Source organism: Epinephelus fuscoguttatus, linkage group LG23, assembly GCF_011397635.1.
Source record: "Epinephelus fuscoguttatus linkage group LG23, E.fuscoguttatus.final_Chr_v1".
NCBI classification, from domain to species: Eukaryota; Metazoa; Chordata; class Actinopteri; order Perciformes; family Serranidae; genus Epinephelus; species Epinephelus fuscoguttatus.
The window spans coordinates 34,926,155-34,948,878 of NC_064774.1; the positions used below are offsets into that span (position 1 = coordinate 34,926,155).

The 22,724-nt window shown below is 41.1% G+C and overlaps 1 protein-coding gene across 3 annotated transcripts in view; it reads left to right on the plus strand.

The window, feature by feature from the left end:
• ablim2 (actin binding LIM protein family, member 2) overlaps positions 1-22,724 on the plus strand; it is a 247,952-nt gene that overhangs the window by 152,912 nt on the left and 72,316 nt on the right. For all 3 annotated transcript variants that reach the window (XM_049568831.1, XM_049568830.1, XM_049568829.1), the window contains 2 exons: positions 12,551-12,638; positions 20,455-20,513. In XM_049568831.1, the coding sequence (XP_049424788.1) occupies positions 12,551-12,638; positions 20,455-20,513 (147 nt within the window). The remainder of the gene's footprint in view (positions 1-12,550; positions 12,639-20,454; positions 20,514-22,724) is intronic.

Sequence of the window (22,724 nt, forward strand, 5' to 3'; positions counted from 1 at the left end):
AGGGGGCGGTATTGTGCATGCATGGCTTCCATAGAAGACAAAATAACACCTCTAGGTGTCCGTGACCAAAAATCGTTTACCCTCGATTTGACATCGTTTGACCTCAAAATGGAAATCACGATCACCAGACGATTAATTGCACAGCCTTAGGACACAGTGGGTTCCTTGGCTGCTCAAACATAAATCCCTGCAGGCTTTCTTTGTTTGTTTTTGCCAGCATCTTTGTGGTTTTTATGCCTCTGTGTCAGCAGTAGCCATGGCTGGAGACATTATGTGTTTGTGTTGTTTTTCTGCTCTGTCCCTTTTTCTGAAAACAATATCTCCAGAATGCCTTCAAAGAATTTCTTAAAATTTGGCACAAAGGCCCGGTTGAATTCAAGGATGAACCGATTAGATTTTAGTGCTCACAGGTCAAAGGCCACTGGGTTCTCGTCTCTCTCATTCATGTGAATGTGTTTTATCAAGAACACCTTGAGGAAATTTCTGTTAATTTGGCACAAATGTCCAGTTGGACTCAATTATGAACTGATTAGAGCATGGCTTTGGCCAAAACTGCAGAATTCTATATGAATCACAGCATATTTTTGACCGTCTGGCGGATGATAAATGATTTGGGCTTAATTTGGCAATTGCTTTAGTGCTGCATCCCATATGACAGTAGGTGATTAACAGGTGCAGTAATACTGAAATTATAATGTGGACACAGCTGTGTATTAATACAGTATTTTACAATGTCTAAAAATGTGAATAAGCTAGTCATAATCAAGGACCGGAACTATCTTTTTAATACTTAATTAAATTGCAGTAGCCATGGAGCAAACATTGGGAGTGACCTAATCTGCCAGGGTGTTTGACAGTTTTGAAGCAAAATATTAATATTTTTTTCAATTATAATTTATGTGCAGAATGACGTATTAATGCTAACAGTACCTTTTCACTTTAGTCATGACTGAAGTGAAGTGATATTATTGGTAGTGTGTTATAATACTAAATTAGCTCACAAAGCTAGCGAGTGAATTATGCTCAAAATGTATGGGTTTTTCAATAGCCAGCATGCATTCCGTGCTAGCAGAACATATGCTAGCCAGCAAACAGTTGCAAAGATTGCAAGAAGATAATCATTCATGAAGTTTTCATTTTGATTAGTGCTGCATGATTTGATAAAAATGTGCGATTGCGATTATGGTGGACAATATCGCGATTTGCAATTGCGATTACAATTTAATTACAATAAAATATAATAAATAAATGGTATCATGAGTCTTTTTGTCAGTGACCATCAACAGACTGAGCACAGTCCAACACAGCAGTGCAGCATGGAGCCTGTGTTGCGTTCAGGCATTGTCACGTAAATGACAAATTCCTGCGCCATAGCACAACACAGCAGCATGTCAAGTGGGCCAAACCCGAGCAAAATCGCTCAATTTTTCATTTGTTACGGAGTCCATGATTTCCCTGTGACACTTACAAATGTTTGCTTAACTGTGGATGGTTGTTTTATGAGGCTCTGGCGGCTTTCAGTTGTCTCTTTGTCTTTAACGTTACACGGCTCGGCTTTCTCTCGCGTGCACTCTTCCTACTTTTCTCTGTGTTGTCTCAAGTGTTGTTATAGATAGGTCGTGTTGCCGCGGGACGTGGCGACTTTAATTTTAAAACTTTTACACAGCACGTCTTTCAGGTATGGCAACGTTGGACAGAAAGACGTGCTGTGTAAAAGTTTAAAAGTTAAAGTTGCCACGTCCCATCTCAAGTGCTGATATAGATTGGTCGTGTTGCCGCGGGACGTGGCGACTTTAACTTTTACACTTTAACAGCATGTCTTTCTGTTAAACGTCACCGTACCTGAATCCAAAGTATTGCTATGTAACAGACGTTTTTTCCGCCACCAACTCAGCCTGTTCATGGTTGTGCTCATGCTCTTCTTCATCGTCTGTGTTGGTCACTGCTGCACGCCGGCTGCACGCACCAGGATAGCTTGTGGGTGTGATGTCAACAACAAACTCCACACACTACAGGAGAGGCAGTCACGTTCACAGGTACATACGTTAACATTTATTTAGCCTACATTAAATCGCAAATCGCAGCCTTTATGCGGTTATGTAATTGCACAGCCTGACATCGCAATTGCGATTACGATTGGATTAATCGTGCAGCACTAATTTTGATAACACTGTACAAAAACTAGAAGAACTGAAATAGAGATTGAGCTCTTTGGTATCCTTTTTTTGAAATCAAATGCCAGCACACAGAATTGTCTCAGTGTATTAGTATAGAAGCCATTTGAAGCCACTCCTCCTGTGCTGGGCTGCAACTTGGAACAGTAACAGACACTGGGCTTTCAAAATGTCATGACATTTGGTTGAGATCAAAGAGCGTACTTTGTGTGGACATATGGAGTCAATAACTGGAGCTAGCAGCAGTGGAGGAGGTTCAATTGAAACTTTGTGTCTACATCTTTGCTGCTCAGCGGCTCATTGCTGTGGCATTTATTTATGAAGAAATCACCTGTCAGTCAAGGAGTGTAAGTGGGTGCTGTGATGTCTCTTTTCTTGGATTTGCTGCGAGGGCCCACTACACTGTATCAGCACATGAGGTGTGCTCACCAAAAGGTGGAGTGCAGAGCTCAGTGGTTTACATCAGCAAAAAGTACCAAGAAATCGAAGAACAAGCTTAGCAAAGACCACCCAGGTCAACATGGTCTGCGTCAGTTGCTAGGGAACCATGGCAATCTGATGAGAAATGGGTTACTGGAACAAGACATACATGGACATTGATGGAATGCTACTATACAAGCAATTCTAGAGAGGGGATATATGCAGAGAGACCTATGAATACTTCCAAACCCACAATCAAGACTAAGAAACATCCGCAATGAAATATTTCAACAATGTTATGGCAAAGGGGGGAGCCAGGACAACAGGTCGGCAGGGGGGATGTCATCATCACCGCCACAATCCGAGATTGGGTACCAAGCCCCAGTAGATACAAACTGCCTCAATGTAAAGGGAGCCTTCAGATGATCTGCTAGAAGATGTGAATGCTGCACTAAATACTATCCCTACAAGTACCACCATACAGTACTCTCCATGGAAGAGACATAAAATAAAGGCAACATGGAGAGAAGTTAGCCAACTAGTAGAGCTACAACTAGTAAAGCTACACAGAGGGAACATGGTGAATAAAGGGGTACCAAGGAAATACAACAAGCTCTCCATTCCTGAGGCACTTGAAACTTGAAACAGTAACCATCTCAATGGCAGACGTCCAGGAAAAAGAGTCAAAGATGAGTCAGATGAGTCTCAGTAAGATCATCAAGAAGACTGGCTATGGATACCGATTCCATTCAATTCAAATAAACACAAGAAGTTTGTGCTCTAGAAAAGAATCGGCACTCAGTGAATAACCTCCTAAGCCCTATGATGAGCTATTATGGCAAGGCTTAACTATACTATATAGACCAGTGAGCAGTGATAACTAACATGTCTTTAGGGACATCAGGTGGGAACCTCCTTTCACCGGTGTTTCATCTAGTTGGTCCCACGACACCTCCAGGAGGCTAGACAGTGATCTCTGGCGTCCCAGAGACACTCCCCTAATGCCAGGTCTCACTGCTCCCCACACCAACCCAATAACCTCCTTTACCTTACTTACACATGGCTTTCTCAGCCCAAACAGTACCGCCACCTTCAACCAAACCCAGGCTCCGTACATGTGAGCTCCAGGTAGAAGCAATGCTGATACTACCTTTCCTAGCACATTCACCATACTGTATTTCACACGCTACATAGCATAACTCCAATATGAGCTAAAGTTAAAGGAGATAAATAAACTTACAGGATCAGCAAACACACTCACCTTGCAGCATGGTCTCAAACAAAAGGGACCCCACTTCCACTGGACAAATCCTAGTTTTCCATCCTCGCTGCTCAGCTTCTGCTCCTAAGTCTGCATATCTAAGCTTTTTTCTTTCATAGGCTTCTTCCACTGAGTCTTCCCAAGGAACTGTCAGCTCAATGAAATAAACTATCCGTTGACTCAATGACCACAACACTATGTCAGGCCTCTGCTTGGTACAAACTATTTCCTGGGGAACAACAAGCTTTCCCTCTAAATCTGCTTGCATTTCCCAATCACAAGCACCTTCTAGGCGGCCACACCCTTGTCTCCTTACTATCTTATCCCTTCTGTATTTCTCTCCCTCACGGACAAACTGAATTGCTAAACTGCTATCCTTAATACCTTCTGAATTCACCTGTCTTCGTTTCCCTTCAATTCCTGCAGCTAAACATTTCAACACCTGGTTATGTCGCCATGTATATCGGCCTTGTGACAAGCTAACTTTACAGCCTGACAAAATATGCTTTAAGGTTGCGGTACCTGAACACAATGGGCACGATGGGTCCTCATTTACCCACAGTTTTAGGTTCTGGGGGGTTGGTAACAGATCGTATGTAGCCCCTACCAGGAATCTAATACGATTCTCCTCCATACTCCACAGGTCCCTCCAACTAAGCTTCATCTTCTCTACACTTTCCCAATTCAACCACTGTCCCTGTTTAGCCTGGGCCACTACCTTTGCACCCCTTACTATCTCTTCCTGTCTATGTATCTGTTCCACAACCAGCTTTCTTTTATCTTTGAGACCTACTGTATTCCATACCAGTTTGCCTGAGCCAAGCCCCAGGCCTCCCCGGCCAAACTGAACATTACCTACAATCTCTGTATGTCTAAGAGCTGCCTCTGCCTCCTGAACTGCCGACCTTGGGTTCCACTTTCTCCCCTTGGTTGGATTTGGAACCACACTCCTAACTACCACGTCCTTACTCCCAGATAACAAGAGCTCTGTCCTGACCTTGGTACATTTAAATTCCTCTGTTAAATTAGATACTGGCAGCTGAAGTATCCCTTTTCCATACAATACAACACTACTTAGGCACCTAGGAGCGCCCAACCACTTCCTAATATAGGAGCTAACCGACCTTTCAATTCTCTCCACAATGGATATTGGAATTTCATTAACTGACAATGGCCACATTAACCTAGGATACAGCCCAAATTGTAAACACCACAACTTCAACTTTCCTGGAAGTTCTGATTTATCTATTCTATCCAGTCCTTCAGCCACATCTTTTCTAAATTTCACCACCTGTTCCTTATCATTCAACTCTACATTGTGCCACCTACCTAAGCTCTTTACTGACTCCCTAACTGTTGGGATGTCCTCATCATCTATGACAAACTTCCTATCACTTAACTTCCCTCTACATATCGAGATGCTTCTAGATTTACTAGGCTTGATCTTCATGCTGGCCCACTTGAGGTTCTTATTTACCTTCTCTAGTAGCCTCTTTGTACATGGCATTGTTGTGGTCCCAAGTGTCATGTCATCCATGTAAGCCCTAACTGGTGGGGTAACAATCAGCCACCTGCTCTACATGGATGACATCAAGCTGTATGCCAAGAATGAACGAGAAATTGACTCACTGATCCACACCACCAGGATCTACAGCAAGGACATAGGGATGTCATTCAGATTAGACAAGTGTGGTTGGATGGTATCAAAGAGAGGCAAAATGATCAGAACAGAAAAAGTTGACCTATCAGAGGGCAACACAGGAGATATCCAGGACAGCTATAAGTACCTTGGGATCCCGCAGGCTAATGGAAATCACGAGGAGGCCGCAAGAAAGTCGACAACAACCAAATACCTCCAGAGTGTAAGGCAAGTCCTGAGAAGTCAACTGAATGGTCAGAGCAAGGTCCGAGCCATCAACATGTACATACTGACAGCCATCAGATACCTAGCTGGGATCATAAGCTGGCCAAAGGAGGAGATAGAAGCCACAGATATCAAGACAAGAAAGCTCCTCACCATGCATGGAGGGTTCCACCCCAAGTCCAGCAACATGAGGCTATACACCAGGTGGAAAGAGGCCGAGGACTAGTGAGCATCAGAGCCACTATCCAGGATGAAACATCCAAAATCCAGGAATACATCAAGAGGATGGCCCCAAAGGATGAGCTGCTAAGTGAATGCCTCAGACAACAGAAACCTGATGAGACCAAAGAGGTGGAGGAGCAAACAACATGGAGGGACAAGCCCCTACACCGTGCATACCACCATCAGATAGAAGTGGCTGATATCAAGAAAACCTACCAGTGGCTGGAGAATGCTGGATTGACAGATAGCATGGAAGTACTAATCATTGCAACACAAGAACAGGCCCTAAGCACAAGGGCCATAGAGGCCAGGGTCTACCACAGCAGATTAGACCCAAGGTGCAGGCTATGCAAAGATGCCCCTGAGACGGTCCAGCACATAGTGGCAGGGTGTAAGATGCAAGCAGGATTAGCATACATGGAGAGGCACAAGCAAGTGGCTGGGATAGTGTACAGGAACATCTGTACCCAGTATGGACTCGAAGTACCCAAATCCCGATGGGACACACCACCTAAGGTGGTTGAGAACAACAGGGCTAAGATCCTGTGGGACTTAAGCTTCCAGACTGACAAACAGCTGCTGGTTAACCAACCAGACATAGTGGTGGATGACCAACACCAGGAGAGGGCAGTGGTTGTAGATGTGGCGATACCAGCCAATAGCAAACATCAGAAAGATAGAACACGAAAAGGCAGAGAAGTATCAAGGGTTGAAAGAACAGCTGGAACAGATGTGGAAGGTCAAAGTTGATGTGGTCCCCATGGTAGTGGGAGCACTAGGGGCAGTGACCCCCAAACTGGGGCAGTGGCTCCGGCAGATTCCAAGAACAACATCTGAAGCCTCAGTCCAGAAGTGTGCAGCCCTAGGAACAGCTAAGATACTGCACAGAACCCTCAAACTCCCAGGCCTCTGGTAGAGGACCCAAGCTTGAGGATGATTCTGAATATCACCCTAAGAGGGTGAGAGGGTGATTTATATGTATGCATCTATGTGTCATTCTGAGGTTCTCAAGTACACAATGACATGACATTGACTTTCTGTATGGCACCTTCATGTAAAACAGTGATCAGAGGTGAGCAACATTTGTGTTACTTGTTATATGTTATTCAATTACTTTTGAGTGTTTTGTAACTGGTATTTCACAGTGCTGAAAACACATTTAAATGGATTTTGTAACCAAATACTTAAGAAAAAATCTAAAATGCTATCAAAATACTTTCTCTATGATTTATGAAATATAAAAAAGTCAAAACCTATTATATGGCTGAACCGTCTATGAAATGTTAGGGGACTTTTAATTTGAAACTAGGACTTTTATTTTCAAATGGGAAATGGCAGCAATTGATTGTCACAAAGTCACTTCATATTCACAGTGCTGACCATGCTGCTGTAGTCTAGCCAAAAACTTGATGTAAATACACGTAGACTTACACAGCAGACGGTAGCTGCTTTCTCGGGAGCTGTACCCACTGATGAGCTCCTTTTTGCTCCATTTAATGCAACCCTTGAGCTCTGGTTGGTGATGTACATCCCTGCATGACGGGTGGAGGCTGCACTATCTGAGGCAGTTTCCTCCAAAAACAATAGTTTAGAAAAGTAAAAAAAAAATAGAAAGGAAAAAAGCCGATAGGCGCAGATTAATTGGGCAAACTAACAATTCAGCAATTAATAAGTACATCTTCATGTGTTTAAAACTAAATATTAATTTCAACAGGATTATGTGAACTGCATATATTCTAATCCTCACTTGGAGGGGGAAAATAGTTTTGCAGAGTGTCGTTCCTGTGGGCTACAGCAACACAAAACCCCTGCACTTGCCTAAGAAGGACTAAATGCACAAACCTGCTATTTTCAAATATCCCATGGAGAGAGACTCTTACTACAGCCTGTTCTGTTTTGTTCCGAAAAGAAGGTGTACAACCTTGTTCTGTGGACATGACGATAAATGAGGTGCAGACTTCCATTAACAGTACAGTAAGTGACAACAACCCTGCCCAAATTTAAAAATACTGGCAGGAAATGCTAAATGGATCTAGGCTCTAGGTACCATGTCTGAAGGGTTACTTTTGGTCCCAAAGGTATCGTACCGAAAGTGTTTGGTGGAAACAGGGCTTAACAGTACATGTACCATGCACTATAAACGCTTGAACTGGATGTGGATTTAATTTCTGTTGTGTTGGGTTAGCCAGTGAATCAGATAATAGGGAAATTATGTATTTTGTTTCAAATTAGAAAATGTCCAAATAGAATTTGATGTAGGTTCACTTGATTTGATGAAAGACTGGCCTTGTTGATGAAGGCATCACAGATATTCTGTGTGTGTGTGTGTGTGTGTGTGTGTAGCCAAGCCCAGATCACCAAAATCGCATTAGAAGACGGGCCATTTTGAGTGAGAAGATGGTCTGTATGTAATTGGTTAAATAAAGAGGGGGAGAAAGCTTGGCAGCACAGTGCAACCTCACCTGCCCTTTCACCACTTGGTTTCAAGTATCTCTCCCAGCTCTTTACCACAGCTGCTTCAAAAACCCTTAACTCTGCAGGAGTCTCAGCCACAAACTTCAACCAGCTACAGCTGATCAGCCACAGTTTCCATTCCTAAATACCACATCCAATGATAAGCTTTAAATTCATCCCCCCTCGAAACCATCCTTAACCCCTCCTCTTCATTGACTTATCAGTCCCTCAGGATATGATTATTTTCCCTTCATGCATTCTTGGATTCTGGAAAGGGAAGGATTTAACTGCAATGCTATCTCTTTTCCGGCCCTCTCATACTCTCCATGTATGAATTTCAATATAGTTCTGTTCTTTTATCTCTTTTTTTGTTTCTCCGTCAACTTCCTCTTTTCTCTAGGTCTTTGTCTATCATACGAGTTACAGTTATGTCAAGATATGAGCTTTTGGCATTGCCTTCACAACATGCTGCCAGTTTTCAAGAACATGACCTTTGTTTTTCTCCCAGCAATACCTGGCCCTGGAATCTCCCTGCTCAATGGTCAGTTCTGCGTGTCTCTGATTGCTTCCTCCCACCATCTGCTGTTCATTTTGTCCAGATAAGCACTAAGCAGGGTGTTATTCAATAAATAGGGTGTCAACGTCCTGTTTTCTGGGACTGTTCCATATTGAGATGACACAGCAAAGTGGAAGGACCTTAGAGGGACTGTGTGTAATCAGGCCACTGTTGAAGCAAGATGGGATGCCCTTGGAAGGCAGACGTCAGATGACTGTTTTGCAGGAAGAAAAAGTGAACAACTTATTTGCAAAACATATCCATTGTGAGTCCTTTAGTTCATCAATCATATGCATTTTAAACAAGAAAATCTGCCAACTGAATGAGATCATTTTACTTAATTCCAATGATGGTTTTTGTTGTCATAAGTCAATACAAGACAGAATAAGGCACCAAAATGGTATTGGAATAGCCCAACAGACTGAATGAACTGTTAAAAAGGAGGTGGTTTGGGGAAGAATATCTAGCTTGTGACTAAATTTGTGCTAGTTTCAGTCCTTGGACAAGATTTGAAAGTCTGGTCAAGAAAAGCAATAGCTCAGCTCAGCTGCAACAACTACTACCGTGGTTAAAAATGCTTTACTGCTTTGATGGTTCCTCCAAGTTATATAGGTCTTCATGAGTCCAAAAAGATAAAGTAACTCAATCCAGAGAAACCCAAGGACACTCCAACCAAATCTGAACAGACCTCAGGAAAATTCAACTAAAACAGTTCCCAACTCACTGCCAGCAGCGTTTTGGACACAGCCCAACTCAGCCAGGTAACGACAGTGTTTGCCCTAAGCCTCAGCATTCTTTGTCTCATTTGTGAAATTAAACTGGTTCTCTGTTGGAAACAGCCGATGAAGTTTTCGTTAGCCGTAGCTATCCTGTGCACCTGCACGGCATGGTGATGAACTGTCTGATTGATTTCTGTTGGCGTGCTGTCTTGCAGGCCTGCACGGCGGAGTGATACTGGCCAGAAAATTGTCCCAATTGATAGCAAGGTCTGACGTAATGCGGGGATGTTTTAAAATTATTGAAATAGTCTAACAAAACACATGCATACTTTTTTGTAGCTTAAAATCTTTTGGTTATGTGTCCCCCGTATATCTTCAGAACTACTTTTTCTCCAGTAAGCTACGGGCCATTTCTCAGAGCAGGAGGCTCGTTGACAATAGTGACACTGTCACATCAGAGCTACAGATGGTCAGCATTTCACGCAACTTCATGTCCAAAAACCCGAACTATCCCTTTAACAACAATAAAGCTACACTGGCATAAAACCACACCATCCCCCTCCATCTCTCTGGTAGATTGAGTAATGTAATGTAGTAATTTGTAGTAATGTAGTCTCGCTCAACAGACCTTTCTCAAGAAAAGAAAGGTCTGGCTGTGCCGACTCTCACTTTAAGATTGGAGGAAAAAAAACACCCCGGCTTTTTTTATTTCTTTCAACCAATCACAATCATTCTTGGCGGTGCCACAGCAACTGCTACACAACCGGAGGTGGTAGGGCAGGACTTCAGCGGGTGGCTCATTCTGCCCAGTGAGAGGCTGATCTATGCAGCGAACTTCCGCCCACTCAGACTACTGATAATGAAACATATATGACATGCAGGGGCTGCAGTGTGTAAAGAGTTCAGAGGAGGAGAGGAGGAGCGCGCAGTGCATGTGTCTGTTCTCTGGGATTCTTTATGAATATTTAAAGCTTATTTAGAAAATAATTATAATAATTAGGACCATTTAGAAAAGAAAGAAGAGAAGAAAAAAATGAAGAGAGGAGAGGAAAACCCAACTTGATTGTTGGTACTGAACACAGGCCTAGTTTGTAGTTTGGAGGGTAGGTTGGTTGGTTTATTTTATTTATTCAGAGAATAATAATTTTCAATTTTATGGGAAGATTTGTTAATTGTGATGATTATTTACTTTATAGACCACTAACGTGCACAATGTGGCATTGCTTTCTTTGTTGTGGTCTGTTATAAATAAATGTAGAATCTGAATGTGTAGCAGCTGCTTGGTGTATATATATATAGATCTATAGATCTTGAGACACCTCATATGTAAGCTTGACAGACATTTCCCTGCTCATTACTGTGTACAAATGTACTGTATGTATTTAGGCCTCAGGTGCTGGCAGATAGAAGCCTGCTGGCAGTGTGCACTTTGTTTGTGGACAATTGTTTGTTTTCTTTGTTTGCACATGCAAAAACAAATCATGGAAGAGATGCCCTTTTTTCCACTTGAGCACCTGCTCTGCAAAACGTCTGTGCACAGCACTGTCATATAGTATAAACTCCTTACTAAACACACAGGTTATTAAAACTGGTCTGACACTCCTACTCATTGTTTAGGCTTATTAGGCAGTTTGTAGGAAGTTTTTGACAGTTTAAGTTGAAGTGTTAAAGGACAATTTCACCCTTAACATGAAGCAATTAAACCATTATTGTTTAGTATAAGTACCTTGGATTTTTTCCCCCTTTCACTATTGATGAATATTGATCAGTCACAAGTATATAAGTTGTTCGAGAAAAGTCAAGTTGATTGGAATGTTTTCACACCCACATTATTCCTGCACCTTTCTCTGTACTTTTTTATTTACATTATTTGAATCAAATACCTTTAAGTTTCATGCTGTTGGTAAGAAGACTCTGATACTGATATACAGTCACACTAACTGCGCTACTTACTCAACACAAGTACTCCACCTTGTGGCTATATAACATACACCCTTTTTTGTTATTTGTAGCTGGTGGCATTTGAATCAAGAGATGCTAATTGGACTCTGAATTCCAGTTAGCTCAGCTACACTTTGGGAACAGATTATCAGTATCAGTATTTTTAATAAGGTAATTATGATTTTTTTTTATTTAAGTGTGCCTTCAGACACACAGTAAGTTTCTGTGTGTATACAGTACAGACACACACAAACTGTGCTTTTAAGTCAAAATTCTGAGATGGTAAGTAAAATTTGTTTCTTTTTAAGTCAAATTTATGACTTCAATTCCTAATGATGAGATAGGAAGTACAAATCTTTATGTATTTCCTAAAGTTTTTTATTTTTTTCCCCATTGGAAATGTCTTTCTAAAGCTGATTTTAAAGCATATAACTGCCATTGTTGTTTCTTTTCAGTTTTAAAGAGACATTCCACTACCAATCAGATTTTACTGTGGGGAGTCTGATTTGCAGTTTCAGTATCAAAGAGGCGAATTCAGAACAATAAATTCAGATACATGGTTTTAAAAGTAAAATATTTCAATGCTATTACTTCTGTGGTGTGTAAATTTCAAGCATTCAGCGGCTATTAAAATTTCTGTACTTATGTCTCGTAATTTCTTCCATAGCAATGCCCAACAAAAACATGTTTTTGAGTCGGTTACATTATGGGAAGCGTATGGCACTGTTTTTTTTTACTAGAAACTATATGTCCGGTTATCTGGTAATCTTCTGCTTCTCCTCTGACCTTTCTTTTTGACCTGTCTCTGGTAAATCTCCCAACTTTATAAAAGAGAAGTACTTAATTGCTTGAATACCCCTTTAACAATTCCCCTAAAGACACTAGAACTAATGACATGTCCTACATGGTCATAACCTGTTCTTGTTTAATCCTCTGCAGGCCGGAGAGAAACACTACCATCCCACATGTGCCCGCTGTGCCCGCTGTGAGCAGATGTTTGCAGAGGGAGAAGAAATGTACCTGCAAGGTATAAGCTGTTATTGACATCCTTTCAGATCTGTTGTCGATCTGTAAGATCTTTCAGTTAGCACAAAACGTGATCTCACCCCAACTTGTCATATTTTGACACTAGAGCAAAGCCATTATAATGACTTTGGCGTCATCATCATGACTCACATCAATAGCGTCATGTTACTATATATATTTACTATACTGATATCTGTAACAACTGACCAATAACTGACATACCAAAATAACTCACTGTTGACACTGTCACACGGGACACAAACACTTGTCTGCTGAGTCCAAGTCCTGTGCTTGTTCAACATATCCTCATACAGTGGTTCATAACTTATCCCACAAAAATGCACATACAACGGTTTGTATGATATCCTACAAATAAGCACCCCAAGGATGACATGACACTTTTTTTCTGTGCAAAAACAAACAATGTACAGGAACAAGATGATGACAATCAACAATAACAAACATGTGCCCATAATAAGGGTCCCAGAAACACATAAGACAAGAACATAAAGACACACACAAAAAAAGTGCTGTGAAAAATAAATAAGTAAATAAATAAACAGAAAATAAAAATAACAGTTGGGTCAGGATAATACGGAAGAATAGTCTGATACCACTACCAGTGATACTTATAATAATAACAATAGCAACAGCAGTAATAATTACAATAATGATAATAATAATAATAATAATTATAATAACAACAATAATATAGTCATATATATAATAATATAGTCAATAATATAGTCAGAGAAAGAGATAGAGAGAGAGAGAGAGATTAAGGAAAAAGGAAATTACAAAGAGAAACAGGGGAGGGGGGTATAATAAAAAACTAGAACTAAAAAAAAGTGTATGTATATATATATATATATATATGTGTGTGTGTATGTATATATATATATATATATATATATATATATATATATACACACACACACACACACACACATACATGTAATGTATATAATGTATATGTATAGGTCTTCTGGGGGGGGCAGCCCCCAAACCCAAGTGAGAGGGCCTGCCTGCCTCACGTGTCCCACAGGGTGAAGTGGTAGATAGCTCCCAGACCCCAGAGAAGTGAGCCTCCGGGGCATAGCCTGGCCGCCACAGAGCACCACACCACAAACACTTTTTTTTTCTTTCCTGCCCTTATGGGCTCCCCGTCCCGCCAGCACACCACCCGCCCTAGAGCCACAGGGCCCAGCACGTACCCACCGGCACGCCCATCCCCAAAGGTGAAAGGAGAGAGAGAGATGGAGAGGGGGAGGAAAGAGACAGAGGGAAAAAAAATTCATAATAATAAATATATTTTTACTGTTGCTGTTGTTAGAGATATAATTTATTATTTCATTAATATAGTAATAATAAATAAAATAAGTAGACATATATATACACATATACATACAAACATAAATATTTCTTATCCCCTGACCCATCTGTACATTTAATTATTAAGTGTGTGTGTGTGCGTGCGTGCGTGCGTGCGTGTGTGTGTGCAAGAATGTGTGTTAGTGTGTGCGCATGTGTATGTGTGTGGTCATGTGTGCATGATCTGATGAAATGCAATGTGATGTGATGTCATGAGGGGGGTCAGAGAAGAGTTCTCAGCCTTTCATGACATCACATCATGTACTGTATGTGTGAGTGTTGATACTGGTGATTGGCTGGCAGGCAAGATGGATGAAATTGACTCAGTAAGAAATCAATGAAGGCTGACCTGTAGGACTGAGGATCTGTTGTGTTATTGTGAAGAGATGAGAGATTTTCCAGAGAGATGTAGTCCATGAGTAAATTTTTCCAGAGAGCCAGATGGATGATGTTTCTTGATTTCCAGTTCATGAGTATAGTTTTCTTGGCAATAGTTAGGGCTACGAGGAGAAATCTATTGTGTGTTTTGTCCAGGCTGAATGTTGATAAGTCTCCTAGTAGACAGAGTGATGGGGATAATGGAATGCGGCAGCCCATGAAGTGGGATGGTGATTCTGTGGCCTCTTTCCAAAAGTTTTTGATAGGTGTGCAGTGCCAGGTGGCATGAATATACGTATTAGAGCAATTTTGTGAACAGTGTGTGCATATGTCAGATGTGAAACCCATTCTAAACATTTTTTTCCCAGTGTAGTGAGTTCTGTTAAGTATTTTATACAGGATAAGTTGGTTGGAATTTTTTGTCATGAAATACATGTTTGTGCAGATTTGGGTCCAGGAGTTGGCATCGAGAGCAATCGAGAGGTCTTGTTCCCATTTGTCTGATGGAAGGGAGATGGATTTGTCACAGGACAGTATTATTTTATATATTCTGGACAGGAGTTTTTTCGGGGAGGGGGTGTTGATTAAACTTGCGGTTGCAGAGGGGAGAGTTAGGTTTACAAATTTGATATCTATCTTTGATTGAACGGATGATTTAAGTTGGAGATATTGCAGATATTGATTGCTCCCAATGCCGTACTCCTGGACGAAAATAAGAAAATGAAACCAGGGTGTTACTATGGAAGATGTGTTTAAGATGTGTGATGCCCTTTTCTGCCCATGTGTGAAAATTGAATGTTTTTTGTTACTTATGAAGTTGGGGTTGTCCCAGATGGGGGTGAAATTTGAATGTGCCAGAGTGGAATTTGTGATTTTGTGGAGTTTCCACCAGGCTGTCAGAGCCGAAGCTATTGTAATGGCATTGAAACATGGATAGTGTTTGATGGATTAACTGAGAAATGGGATATCTGAGATATGAGTGTCTCTACAGAGTGTTTGTTTAATGTCTAACCAGGTGATATCTGAGTGATGGGGATGTGTCCATATGTAAATATACTGCAGTTGATTTTCTATAGAATAATGTAAGAAGTTTGGGACATCTAGGCCAGGGGTTCTTAACCTTTTTGACCTTGGGGCCCAACTTTTCTAGTACAATGTGGCCTGGGGCCTATTCAGATATTTACATGTTTAATTGATCTTACTCTTGGTTTGATTTGTAGTCAATAACTAGATCAAATCCACTTACAATTAATAAGCTAAAAACATATCAAATAAATTACATGATACAATGTGATCATCACAGGAACATTTTGACCTCCGTCAAGATGCCGAACAGGCTAACAACTCATGGGACAAATGTGCTACAAGAACATATTTGACAACAATTTTAAAGGCTCAAGTTACAGCAAAAAGGTTGGCCTCTCAAAAAACTGATAAGAAAAATTAGAAAATTGACAAATAATATTATGTGGTGATAAATACATTCAAAATAATAAAAGTTTCAAATTAAATAAATAAATAACATTAAATAAAATATAAATAAAGTGCAAATGAAACTATAGCTTATAATCACCAAGTTAAAAAAAAACAAGAAAAAGATAAACTGTAAATAAAATGAAATAAAGTGCAAATGAAACTATAGCTTATAATCTTTTTTGACCAACTACAAAACAGTCCATTTTTGACCAACTACAAAACAGTCCATACAAAACAGTCCATTTTTGACCAACTACAAAACAGTCCATTTTTGATCCTTTTTATCTTGACTTCTTAATGAGACACTTGGGCCTGCCTCTCTGACGTGATGAGATCCAGTCTGGGTGGAATGGGGGAAAGGCTCACTCTCAGAGTAGCCTCCAATGTTGCTCTGAGTCTGTTTCGGGCTTTGGTCTTCGTTGTGGCCACAATGGAAAATCCTGATTCACACAGGTATGTTGTCGTGAATGGGAGAAGGAGTTTCACAGCCCTCAGTGCTAGACGTGGGTACTCCTTTGAAACAGCAATCCAGAAGGAGCCCAGGTCCAGTTTGCCCCACTGCAACTTAAAAGTGCTGTCAGTGGAAACTTCCAGAAGCTGGGATCTTCAGGAAAGTAGTCATCAAATTTCTGTGCCAGTTGTGAGAGGTGCTGAGAGACTGAGTCACTGAGCGTCACCTGAGGGAAGTTTTCCAAAATTTCAGACAAAAGTGGAAACATGTCCATCCTTTTTTTCCTGGGCCCTCTTAGTCCACAAAGCAAGTTTCCTCCTGAAAGCTTGAACTTTGTCTGCAACAAAAAAAATGTTGCTATTTCTCCCTTGAAGTGAGATGTTCAGCTGGTTCAGATGTGAAAAGATGTCACAGAGGTAGGCAAGTTTAGCTGTGAACTTTGTGTTGGCATAGTGATGGGCAAGAGGAGATTTTTTCTCAGTGAGAAAAGAGAAGACCTCATTCCTCAGTTCAAACATCTCCATCTCACCTCACTGTGATAGAGCAGCTGGACATGATCTGCATCTATGTCCCCACAAAGCTTGGCAAAACATCTGGAGTTCACAGCATTATTTTTAATGTAGTTGATGGTTTTCACACTTACATCCATCACCTCATGGAGCTCTGGTGACATCTTTTTTGCTTTCACGGTGGAGAAAACAGTGGGTCCATTTAGCCTCTGGTGCACGATCAAGTATCTGCCTGATAACACCCTGATACCTGCCAGTCATTGATGCTGCACCGTCACGACACACCCCAACACAGTTCTTCCAGTCTAGGCCGTTCTCAGTGAAGTAGTCATCCATGCAGCAGAAACACTCCTGAGCCATAGCTTGTTATGGCAGCTCTCCGCAAAACAGTATGTCTTCATGCAAACTACTGTCCCAGCGATAGCGAACAAAAACCAACAACAGTGCAGAATTTGTGACATCAGTGGACTCGTCTAGTTGCAAGGAGAAAAATGGGCTACCTTTTATCCTTTCCAGAAGCTTATGCTGTATGTCTGAGGCCATGTCCACGATTCGCTGACTCACAATGTCGTTTGAAAGTGGGATGGTCAGCAGCTTCTTTGCAGCAGCCTCTCCGATCAACTCATGGCACATATCAACAGCTGCAAGCAGAACCAGCTCCTTCGCTATGGTGAATGCTTTCTTGCTCTGTGCCACACGTCTGGCTACAAGGCAGCTGGCTTTCAAAGCACATTCAGTGACACAACAGACCTTTTCTGCATCTGTAGCCCATTTTCTTTTCTTATGAAAAAATCCACCGGCTTTCCCACGAGCGTCGGATGTTTGTTTTCGAGATGCCACTTTAGCTTAGAAGGCTTCAGAGCTTCGTTGGATAGCGTTGAACTACACTCCACACTCTGGGCTCTCAGCTCTGCCTCGGTACCTCCAGTCACAAAGTCGTATCTTATGAAGTCAGGATTGTACTTGTGAACAAATTTAGCCTTCTGTAGGGGTTCGGCTGCCCTACTTTCATCTTCATTTTTCTGTTTGACAAACTTATCCATAACTTTTAGGCTCACGGCTAGCTGAGAGTGTCTTCTTCTGTTTGTATTGGAGTGTGTTAAACAACTGACTGATGCATTACCGCCACCAAGTGGTGGGAGACTGTATTGTAACGGAGTATGTCAACATAACAGTATGCGGCCCTCGCAGCCGACAGGTGCAAAACTGAATTTGTTTCGCGGCCCTCTAGGTGGCACTCGTGGCCCACACTTGGGCCGCGGCCCCATGGTTAAGAATCACTGCTTTATACTATGGCTGTTGCTCTGACTGTCAGATGAAGAAGTGGATGGGTTACTTTAGAGTCGGCTGAAAGCCCAATCTCATATAGACAATAAAGGCCACTGCCCAAGCAGAGTTGGTGGTGACATTATTTATCACTTTGTTCCCTTTGTCTTCACTCTCTAAATTCTCAACACCTGTCTTCAGTTTCTATTTCCTCTCACTCACGTCAAGCAGTTTATACCCAATGGATTGTTCATCTCTTTGTTGCTAATGCTAGGGTAGCAGCTTGGTAAATGAATCATGCGAACACGTGTTTGTGAGTCACACTGCCACTCTTACTGCTTGCCACGGGTGCCGTATTTACTTCAACTGTTATTGAACTGCTCCTTGTCACTTGAAGGTGACTTAATTTAATAATGAAAACAGCTTTCTGTAGCTGTAACCATGACAAATGTCACTGCAACACTTTTTTTGGAGTTTTGATTTAGAAGAAAAATTATGTTGGATTTTCTAGTTTGTTCTTGAATCAATGCCAGCAGTGTCATCCATATTGCTTTATCTCTTGTTATAATTACATGCACTTTGTTAGTGAATAGACAGTTACTGTAGCTAGCTTTATACAAGGCTAAATTCTGCCATTAACAAACAAGACCCAACAATAAGATACACATTTAGAATGCATATGATAGATAGATAGATAGATAGATAGATAGATAGATAGATAGATAGATAGATAGATAGATAGATAGATAGATAGATGAGGGGATCAAGGGATGAAGGGTAAGGAATTAAGGCATGATGGTGAGAGATGAAGGGATGAGGGTCGAGGGATGAGGGTCGAGGGATGAAGGGTGCGGGATCCAAGGGTGAGGATCAAGGGTCAAATGAATGAAGGATATAAAGGGATGTGGATCGATTGGATAAGGGATGAGGGCCACAGGGTTAGGGGATGAAGGGATAAGGGTCAAGGGATGAATGAAGGAGGGTTGAGGGTAGACGGGGTTGAAGGGCAGAGGGATTGAAGAGTGAGGGCTGAAGGGATGAGGGTTGAGGAATGAAGGAATAATTGTCAGAAATGAAGGATGAAGGAATAAGGATGGAGGGAGAAAGGGTGCAAGATGAAAGGATGAGGGTGGGGGATTGAGGGTTGAGGGTCAAATGGATGAGGATCAAGGGAAGAGGGGATGAAGAGTGAGGGATAAAGGGATGAAGGTTGAGGAATGAAGGAATAAGGGTCAGAGATGAAAGATGAAGGGATAAGGATCAAGGGATGAAGGGTGCGAGATGAAGGGATGAGGGTGGGGGGATAAATGATTGAGGGTCAAATGGATGAGGGAAAGAAGGGATGAGGGTCGAATAGATAAGGGATGGGGGTCAAAGGGTTGTTTAAATGTATAAGCTTTGAAGGATGAATAAAATAAAGAGATGAAGGGAAAGGGGTTGAGGATGAAGGGTTAGGGATGAAATGACAAGGATCAAGGGATGAATGGATGAGTGGATGAAGAGTGAGAGATGAATGGATGAGGTTTGAGGGTTGAAGGGATGAAGTGTGCGGGATGAAAGGGTCGAATGGATGAGGGATGAAGGGATAAGGGTCAAAGGTTTAAAGGATGAAGGAAAAAGGGTTAACAGATGATGGATGACGGTCAAGGGTTGAAGGACTAAAGGGAAGAGGGTGGAGGGATGAATGGATGAAGGGTTAGGGATGAAAGCATGATGGTTGAGAGATGAAGGAATAGGGATAAAGAATAAGGAATGAAGGAATGAGGGTTGAGGGATAAAGGGATGAGGGGCGAAGAGAGAGAGAGAGAGAATTGATCACGTGTCCTCAAATAGTTTTTGGTGGAAATGGAATGCGTTCGAGGCATGGTCTTTGTTCCTGAACCCAGTTATATTAAACTATGTAAGTTGAAAAAAACAAACAAACCAACAAACAAGGTGATATATAGTAGGCAAGACCAATGGAGTATAACACAAACACTACCAACAACTACAAAGAAGAACATAGTTAGTTAAATGTGTCCACAACCTTCTAAATAACCAACTTGTGGCATAATTAGTACATGACTAAGGGTGGGGGGGCGGGGAACTGTGGTATCTGTTGGGGTAGCCTACAGTCTGATGGCAGTGGGAACAAATAAGCACCTAGATGGGATGACGCAGTTGCTGAGTTGTTTCAGTATTAATAAATAAATATATTATGTAACCTATAAAAAAAATATATGTCTGAACAAATTCTAGAGAGAAGTTGGTGGACCGACCAATCAACAAACCACCATTACCATCCCCAGCAACAGTGTGAATGGACATGTGAAATGTTGGAAACAATCACAATCTGACAGTTTCTGTCTTTGTCTCTGTGTCTTCAGGATCTTCTATCTGGCATCCTCCATGCAGACAAGCTGCCAAACAGGAGGAGAAGAGCAAGGTGGGTGGAGAAGACTGCCAAGCCACAAACTTGTCAAAAGAGATGAGATGCTTAAGGCTATTTGTCACAAATCTTCAAATTGAACCAAAATACATCTACGTTAGACCACAGAGTCATATTTCTAAATATACTGTTACTTGGATGTCAGTTCGGAGCATTGGAGATTTTGTTGGTTTCTTAATTGTAAGAATGTAAATATGATAAGATAAGATACAAGAATGTAAATATGATAAGATAAGATAAAATAGGCTAACACAAAAATAGTTGCATTAAGCTTGGATTTTGTCCCTGATCAGCACTGAAACCCCTTAAAATTCCTCAGTAACTTTCCAGACTGATTTGGCTTTGTGTTCTAACTTTGTAATAATTATTTTGTAATAATTATTTTTATTCAATTGGCAGGCAAAAGTGACTACAATGGCAAATAAGGACATTTTCTTTTTTCCAAAAACGACAACATATAAATTCTTGAAATTAAATAAAATTTTGGAGAGTTTAGAATTGGTAAAATAAATACGGTGGACAGCCTTAAATTGAATCAGATTAAGCCTGGCACAAGATGTACTGTTATTTACTTGAGTTAATGCAGAGTCCCAGTCACTGTCATCTATAACTGTCAAGTTCTACTTCCCAATCTTTTCTGATTTTATCAAGAGGTGTCTGTCTAAAATGAGAGATTAAGGTGTAAATTTTTGAGATAAGGCCTTTCTGATTTGTGGAGATGTCCAGAATTGAGTCAGTTACTGAGTTAGGGGGAGTATTAGGGAAAGAGGTGCTATTTGATTTAACAAAGTTACGGAGCTGGAAGTATCGGAATAGGTGAGATTTTGGGAGATTACATTTTTCACATAGTTCACTGAAGCTAGCGAAGACATTGTTAGTATAGAGGTCCCTTAGCTTGACAAGGCCTGATCTCTGCCATAGAGAAAAGGCTGAGTCTGTGCTGGGAGAGAGGAAGAGATGGTTTTTGTGAATGGGGTTGTGATTGGACAATCCCTGGAGTCCAAAAGTATTTCTAAATTGAAACCAGATTTTAAGGGTGGAGACAACAATTGGGTTACATGTAAATTGGGATGATCAAAAGGGCAATTTTGATGTAAGCAGAGCTAAAAGTGAGGTAGAGCAGGATTTAGCTTCCAGTTTACACCAGTTTAATTCAGGTTCTTGGATCCGGAGAGTCATTTTGTGTATATTAGCTGCCCAATAGTAGAGTCTTAAGTTAGGGAGTGACAGTCCACCTACGGACCTATGCCTTTTTAAGAACTCTCTCCTTATCCTGGGAGTCTTGCCTTTCCATATAAAAGATGAAATTAGTTTATTTATACTACAAAAAAAGGAATTGGGTAAAAAAATTGTCAAACATTCATTTTGATGCAATTTACCCTGCCTGCTATAGTTAGATGCAAATTGTTTCACCTTTCCAGATCTAATTTAAGCTTGTCGATTAGCAGTGGAAATACTTAAAGCTGTTTTTAGACATTTTAAATGGAAGAAACACATCAGGGATCACAAGGGCTAAATTATTTACAGGAAAGCATTCACTTTTTGAAAAATTCCATTTATAACCTGAAAATCTTCCAAAGTTGTTTAACAATTCAATTGTCCTGGGGATGGTTGTTATCGGATCAGAAATAAACAATAATAAATCATCCGCGTATAAGTAAACTGTATGTTCCAAACCGCGTCTGTGGATTCCTTTACTAAAACTGGCCGATTTAAGTGCAATAGATAAAGGTTCGATTGCCATGGCGAACAACAACGGGCTCAAAGGGCACCCTTGGCGAGTTCTTCTGCTAAGTGTGAAATATTGGGATTTCATCCCATTATTGCTTACGGATGCTTTAGGGGAAGAGTGTAAAAGTGCAATCCAAGATATATACTTAGACCCAATGCAGAACCTCTCCAAGACCTCCAACAGATAACTCCACTCCACCCTATCGAATGCTTTCTCCGCATCCTGGGAGACCACCATTTCTGGTGTCTCCCTGGATGCTGGAGAAAAAAGAATGTCGAGGAGGCGACGGATGTTGGAGAAAGAGTGTCAGTTTTTCATAAACCCGGTTTGGTCGAGTGAAATTATGCTTGGCATAACCGATTCAAGTCACAAGGCCAGTATTTTAGCTAAAATCTTGTAATCAGCATTTTAAAGAGAAATTGGATGGTAAGAACCACAATCAGAATCTTCTTTACCTGGTTTTAGTAATAAGGTTA